The 7,768-nt window shown below is 47.5% G+C and overlaps 1 protein-coding gene and 1 non-coding gene across 2 annotated transcripts; one reads left to right on the forward strand and one right to left on the reverse strand.

Moving 5' to 3' along the window:
- Positions 1-490: 490 nt before the first annotated feature.
- On the reverse strand, positions 491-2,460 carry LOC127341197 (indole-3-acetic acid-amido synthetase GH3.8). The gene is made up of 2 exons (XM_051366995.2): positions 1,772-2,460; positions 491-1,691 (listed from the first exon to the last, which is right to left on the reverse strand). The coding sequence occupies exons 1-2, from the start codon at positions 2,236-2,238 to the stop codon at positions 617-619; spliced, it is 1,542 nt and encodes a 513-aa protein (XP_051222955.1). The 5' UTR covers positions 2,239-2,460; the 3' UTR covers positions 491-616.
- A 1,398-nt stretch (positions 2,461-3,858) lies between these two features.
- On the forward strand, positions 3,859-3,930 carry TRNAD-GUC (transfer RNA aspartic acid (anticodon GUC)). The gene has a single exon. It is a non-coding gene; the product is annotated as a tRNA-Asp (tRNA).
- The last annotated feature ends 3,838 nt before the right edge of the window (positions 3,931-7,768 follow it).

Genomic DNA, 7,768 nt, shown 5'->3' on the forward strand with positions numbered 1-7,768 from the left:
GAAATTGTGCCTAATTATCCAACAGAATGAATACTCCATTGTTTGAAACCTAACTTCTAGTGGAGAATACTCTACGACCTCGGCTTACAACGCTCAATTCTTCGGAGCGACGCACAATTGCATGATGAAAATGGTGTGGAAAGTAGCGATGAATTCCGCCGACACGCCTGCCACGGCCACCATCGGGAAGAAGAAGGTGAAGCCGAAGAAGATCGCCAAGGATAAGATGGCGGAGGAGCGCCTGAGTGGTGACAGCCTGACACTTACCAGTGATCATCGGCACGCATCCATGAGTGGTGACAGACAGTCAACTCTCACCTCAAATCTCTAGCTGACATGACACCGGTCAGTGATTAGGGTTTAAGCGCTGGATGACACTTTGATAAGTTATAAGGTTTTACCCGCTCTATATGCTATCACACTATATTACCCGCAAAAAAAAAAAGCTGTCACACTATATGAGCCAACTGAGTTGTGAAGGAAAGCAATAGAAGGCCATAATACCCAAAATTATTGTCTTGTTCTTACAATATCTTAGCTAGTGTTCCTCATCATCCTAGTAGAGAAAATCCCCAATTATTCAGGATGCTTCACATTGGGAGTTCATTTTTATTTGTCAGGAACGCCGCACCGGTGTCCAGTGCGGCAGGACAGGGCTGGAGTGGCTGGACACGACGTACGAGTCGAGGAGCTCGACGATGCGCGGGAGCGTGGTGCAGCGGGGCACCTTGTACTGGTTAATGGAGGCGCCGCGTGAGATAGCATCGTCCATGAGCTCCTCGAAGGTGCCGGGACGGACGACGCGGATCTGGAGTGGCCCAATGGAGCCGTCCACCACCCGGCTCTGCCTGTACACTATGCTCAGGGCCTCCTCCATCTCGAGGCAGCACCCGTCGAGGGTCTCCTTGTCCACCGCGGCGCCGGTGACGAGCAGCTCCCAGTAGATGACGCAGTGCCCCGGGATGCCCCTGGTGCACGTGTGGCTGGTGTACTCCGCCACGGACGCGCCGCGTGGGCGGAGCAGCAGCGCCGAGGCTCGCTCCACGGCGCGCTGCAGCTCCGCCTCGTCCGTCTTGTCGAGCTCGATGGACAGCAGCACGTTCTTGCGGCGCACGACGTGGAACTGCGGCGTGGCGTTGTGGAACCCCGCCACGCGGATCACGTCGCCGATGCAGTACCGGTTCAGCCCGGCGTAGGTGGTGATCACCAGCTCGTACACGCGCCCAGCCTCCACGCGGGCGAGGTCAACGAGCTTTCCCGACGCCGCCTTGCCGTCGCCCGCGGCCTCGTCGTCCATGGGGAGGAACTCGAAGTAGCCCATGTTGGGCATGACGGTGTACGCCACCTCGGACGGGTCGCAGAGCGGGCGGAGGTTGATGCCGAAATAGCATTCCGAGGATCCGTACGTGCCGCTCACCAGCGGCAGGTTGCCGCAGTAGTGTCGCAGGATCGGGATGTACTGCGCCATGGCGCCGGTGACTATGACGTCGACGTACTTGGTGTTGGGCCAAATGCGGGTGACGATGCCGGCCCAGTCGCCGTTGCAGCACTCGTCCCGTACGAACTGCGACAGGTCGGGGTCCGGCCCAGTCGCCGTTGCAGCACTCGTCCCAGTCGTCGTTGCAGCACTCGTCCCAGACGCGTCGGTGACCCGTGGGGTGAGAGTGCCTGGAACACAGGCCGCACAGCATCTGCGCGTACATGCATCTGAGCAGGGCATCACAGCTGTTAACTGTTAAATGGAAATGAGTGTGCTCATTCGTGGACGTACAAGTTCATAATCGCCATGAAGATGCTGGAGAGCATCTGGCGGCGGTCGTGCTCGTCCTCGACGGTGGGCATCAGCTTGCACTCGCCGGCGGACGTGCCGGAGCTGGTGAAGAACTCGGAGACGGGGTGCCTCGACAGGACGGGCGACCGGTCTCCGTTGGCAATGCGCTGGATGTACGGCTGCAGGGCGTCGTACGACACCACCGGCACCTTGGCCCGAAACGTGGCGCAGTCGGTGTGGCCGTTGAGGCCGCAGTTGCTGAGGTACTCCGCGCCAGCGTTCCGGCCGAGGATCTCGGCCAAGACTCGCTCCTGCACCGAGTCCACGACCACGTCAGAGGTCATCTCCTCGATGAATCGGAGCTTCTCGGCGTCCTTCGCATTCGCCGCCTCCGACGCCGGCGGCGATGGGACCGCGCTCCCGAGAGCCGCGCCGATAGCTCCTGATTCATCGGTCGTGGCCGCCATTGGCTCGATCCGGAACACTGACCACGAATGCGAGCTTAGCTAGAGCTAGTAGCTGAAGAAATATTCCTGAGTTGCTATTATGTAACCTGTGCAACACCTTTATATCAGGAGGGAGATTGAGCTCGCCGATGAGGACACCGCCGCAGCGTCCTTCGCGTTAATGGATCACCGGCTCAGCTGCAAACTTTATTGCGACATGTACGCAGCCACGCGGGCAAAGCTCTCCCAGCCGTTCTTTCCCACGCAGGCCAGCCACACTGAGCGTCGCCATGGACGCGAAATAGCTACACAGCTTACTCACTGAATCTTACATCAATATCATGTTTGCCTTTTTGGCGAACTTGTCAAGTGGCCCACGCACATGGAGGCCGAAACATTTTTGTCGCCCCCTAGAGGTAGGATCAACGATCGAACAACTCTGATGAACAACGAACAGAGGCGGAGGTTTTGTGTTGCTCAAAACTTCTGCAACTTTCTTGCATCTCTTCTTTCCGTTTATACTCAGTACAAAGGGAAAAAAAGGTGGCCCATGATCCGTGGTTCTCGTGCCATCCCACGAGCCGACCATGATCCGCACCACTCGCTCTACGTTGTTACAAACAACCTGAACACTAACCGAAAATGTCTAGAAACGGCTTAGCCTATCTGACGGAATACAACGCCTAACACCTAGCAGCAGGGTTTATCATCAATCACCCCCCTAAACTCTGTTGCTCTGCTTTATTTTAACAATGTCAATCTTGTCACGCTCCTGGAATCGAACACGCCCAAGGGGCTTCGTCAGGATATCCGCAAGCTGCCCGATCGTGCCGGTGATCTCGACAATGACCTTGCTTTCAAGGAAGCAGACGAGAGAGCTAGATGCCATGTTATGCCGCTGTCATGCCACGATGTACTCTGCCTCGCAATGTTCTTTTTTTAAGTGGCCCACAACACATGTCGGCCGGCACTATATTTATCGTGTTAAATTATTCTAAAGTTCACAGAAACTCTTCTAACATAAGATATCAAATGAAATCCCACCTAATTAAGTCCTAGTGTTATTGTTCATATTGTGTAACTTGGTGTAAATTTTGAAAATTTAGCACTACAAAAGACAAAATAAAATGTAAATGAGATTTAAGTGGGATCCCACTTACATCTCTATTCTAATCGGTCAATCGTCCGATTACATCGACTCGTCGGACAACCCCTATGGAGTCGTAGATTCTGGCTGCATGGTAATCAAGCAATGGACAAATTATTGTTGGGGAAGTGGAATAATGCATGGCAAACAAGGTACCAGATATAAGTCTCATTTTCCTGAAATCCCAGGCCAGCCCAAAGAAAAAGAAATTTTAAAATCATTAACAGGCTAAAATAGTTCGAACCCTTCACTGTTTCTACAATAGAGCTCCGCCACTTTGTAACACCATGATCATGATGCACGGTTAGATCTCCAATTCACATGAAAAATAAGAGTGAAACATGCAAAGGAGCACATAGTTCATTATTTTCATTAGAATGATCTAGGTGCTACTGCCATTCTAGGATACATAATGCTGGGAACATGCATGGCACCTTTATTTGAGGTGGTTAGTGTTTGAATCAAATGGGAGTAATTCGAATAGTAAACATCAAGTCGTTGTAGTATAGTGGTAAGTATTCCCGCCTGTCACGCGGGTGACCCGGGTTCGATCCCCGGCAACGGCGTTTTTTCTGTTTGCACGTCATCCTTGTCGCAGCAACCTGCTATTTTTTTTTTAATTATCTTGGGCTGCAACCTGTGATTCTCCGCTATTTTTTCTCGTGTTGGCACCAAGCTGCTAATCTCTTCCCTTGTGGTTTAACATCTAAATTCCAATGACCACCGCATGATCGATGTGCTACGTACCTATGTTCCCCTATATGTTCTCTTTCTTTTCGTCTAGTGGCCTAGCAGCTTGTGATGTATTCCTCCATTTCGTAAATATACTAGCTGGAATTGTGTTCTTCATATTAACTAGGCTACACCGGTCAATAACTAACATTTATACTATGCAAATTTAAGTGCATTTGTATGCTGGTATTCTGCTAATTGTATTTTGTATCTCGTTGTGCTTTTTTTTTGGTGTTCTTGTGAAGGATCTAGATCTAATATAGAAGTTCACTAGAAGTACACAATATGTGAAAAATAATAAAGATTACACCAAGGTACTTGGACCACCTAATGATCACTCTTGCCGCCTTTCGCCGGTCCCCTACCAGAGCCGCCTGGCATTTTTTATGACAGTTAGGAAGTCTTTGTGCATGTGCCACTAAGAGCCAGCACCCCAGAGCCAAATTTATCATCATTGAACCCGTCATTGAACCCTTGAATTGATCTAAATCTTCTAACAACAAACCTATTACTCACATAGACGAGACGTCACATAGACTACATGATTTCCTGCCCTCCTCAACGCCACTTGCAAGATCGCCGCCAACAAGGAGGCGGATATACCTCATTATTCATATTTTACTAATTCGAAACTTAATTTGAAAGATCACCTTGCCAAGAAGATACGTGCTCGATTCCCGCCGCTCGCCTACTTAATTAATGTAGTAAACTACTATGATAAAAAAGATTAGTGTAGTTAACTGTCTAACTACTTGTATTAAATTAAGTATTAATTAGGTGTTAGTCTAGTACTCCCTCCGTATATATCAGTTTACTAGTCTTACCCATATCCCTAGGTCGTCAATTTGACCTATATAATTTAAATTATATAATACAAAAATTATATCATTAGAAAATAGAATATCTAAACTTTCTAATGATATAATTTTTATAACATATAACTAATGCTAACTTGATCAAATTTACGACCTAGGGGTACGCGCACGCCTAATAAACTGTGTGAGAGAGAGTACCGTATCCGTTACCCTTCTTTTGCATCCCACTCAAAAAAAGGGCGCTACAAAGGCGGAAAAGTCGATTTAGAAGGTGGCAGACAAACACAACACAACATACTACAAGGAATAGAAAATGCAACATCAACAAATATGTAATTTGGATTTCCAGATCCGTAGATGATAGTCCCGACGCATCGAGAAGGAAACTTGAATCCCTAGCAAGTCGCTCATGCATGCAGAGATACAAACTTATATAGTTATATATATATTGCTGTCATGCTAGCAACTTAACTAACGATCGATGTGGTATCAACAAAGAACGGCACTCTGAATCCGCTTCCAGAAGATCAAGCCTGCGGGACCGGTGGGCTGGACCTGGCGATCGGGCCGAAGATCTTCTCGTCGTAGATGAAGGAGTTATCCTCCTCGACTTCAGTGAAGGCGTAGCCATGTCGCTCGTACTGCTCGAGGATCTTGGCGTCCCCGGCTCGCAGCTCCTCCATGATAGCATCGCCTTTTGCCACGTGCGCACGGACATCATAATGGCCCTTGTACTTCTCCACGATCTCTTTGGCCTTGGATACCTTGTAGGCGCCGGTGCCGGTAGCTTTCTCCTTGAGCAGAATATCGATGTACTTCTGGCTGACCCGAGCAATCTTCTTCCGCTTGCCTGCCTCTGCCGTGTCTCCCTCCGCCAGCTTCTGGCACTTCAAGGCGGCCAACTCTTCAGCCTGGCCGCCGCCGCTCAGACCGGACTCAGCAATTGGCCAGCGGTGAGATCCAGCAATCCCCTTCCCCATCGCCTTCGCAATCTCCGTCTCCCCCTCTTGCTCCTTCTCCATCTTCTCTCGCCGGAAACCTAGCTGATTTCTCTCTCTCTCTAGAATTGGTGCCCAGGGAGGATGAGAGGCCCGGATATATAGCCAGTCATCAAACCCTACCGCCTCGGGTCGGACTCTGGACGAAACACGTTCCCCTTGGGATAAGTTTTTTTTTTTTTGAGGAAACAGCCGTCACTTTATTATATTGCATTGTTTAAAGGGATACAAAACTGATCTGGCGTTTGAACTAGCCAGAGGTGACGACCGTGTGCTAACGAAGCAGAACTCAGAGCTAAGCTGTGTGCTTCTACGTTTGATTCTCTTCGTTCGTGAACAAAGTTTATCGAATAGAAGTCTTGTCTTCTTGCCTTAATCTCATGTAAGACTGAACTGAACCTGCCCAGGTTCTCTCGGCCAATGCTCTGAATAACTTCAAGGCAATCTGATGCTATAACCACACTTGCAAGTCAGCTGCAAGAGCGAGAGCTTCTCGACATGCCAAGGCTTCAAGTGTCGCTGGATCGCTAATACCTTGTACCACAACTGCTGACGCTCCGAGATAAACGCCATCATCTCTACTGCACACCGCCGCTACAGCTCCACAATTCTGGTTCTTTCGAACGGCAACATCTACGTTGATTTTACTGAAACCACTGGGTGGCGCTGTCCACTTGTGAGCCACTTCTTCTCTACTAGTTGTGCATTGGCTCAGCTTGCTCTTTGGCGAGACCATCTCCAGGTCATTGAGAAAGTTTTCCACAAAGCTATGAGTTGACAATGGACTCTGAAAAATATTTTCATGGAATACCTTCCTTCTTGCGTGCCATATCGCCTATAAAGTGACGAAACACCTGATGAGATCCTCATGCTTAGAAGAAAGGAGGAGATCCATATAGACATAACTCAAGATGCCATAAGTATATGTTGATTACAAATTAGCCTTCTGTTCCAGAGTAAGTTTTTTTTTTATAGTAGACAGAGTAAGTTCAGATATTTGGTATTTTCAAATTGCATAGGGGTCATGTAAGCCTAGGACTAACTTATGAAAATTTGTAGTTACCATGGTATAGATTAAAGGAGCAATCAATTTATACAGCACTAAACATTAGATATGAGATATGACTTTTAGAAGAGCGTATGAACTGGACATGTATTTCTAAACAAGAAAATATATTTCCAACTACTTACTCAACATTTCCCTTTTGCAGTTCAAGATCAGATAGATACATTGTGCTTTAATTGTAGTTTCATCTACTAATTTGGTGGTAACATGATATCAAGGATTAATTGTAAATAATTTCGATCTCACAGGGAGGCTACATACATATATATGTTAATGCCTGAAAATTGTTGCAGTGATCAAGGAGATGTAACCTGTTGTTTGTTGTTTGGTGTATCAGTTTGTCATTTTCAACCCATCATATTTATACATATCAGGTTAGTGTACCAGTTGATATCTTTAATATGCAGAATTCTGCACTATTATTTTGGGTGTGATATCACTCTTTGATCTGCTCTTAATACATTATCATATGACAGTTGGAATCGTTTCCTCAAATTTCACTAAGCAATCTCAAACTTTTCTTTTATTTTTGCTGATAGAATTGATAAGCTTTTTCATTGCTGCACCAAATTTTAATCCCATAGAGCTTTTGATGCTGTTTATCCCCTGACTGTGAGCACATATGACATTTTAATTTTGCGTTGGCACTCATGAGTGATTTGTTGTCTTACAGGTTAAGGGTAGCCTACTAATATTAATTATATTGTCGTATATTCAGAGAAGCTATGAGCAGCATACTTCATTGTCAGCTCGAAGAGAGGGCCATCCAACGACTTCGGGATGTTGATTCCTT

The sequence above is a fragment of the Lolium perenne genome, chromosome 3, assembly GCF_019359855.2.
Source record: "Lolium perenne isolate Kyuss_39 chromosome 3, Kyuss_2.0, whole genome shotgun sequence".
NCBI lineage: Eukaryota > Viridiplantae > Streptophyta > Magnoliopsida > Poales > Poaceae > Lolium > Lolium perenne.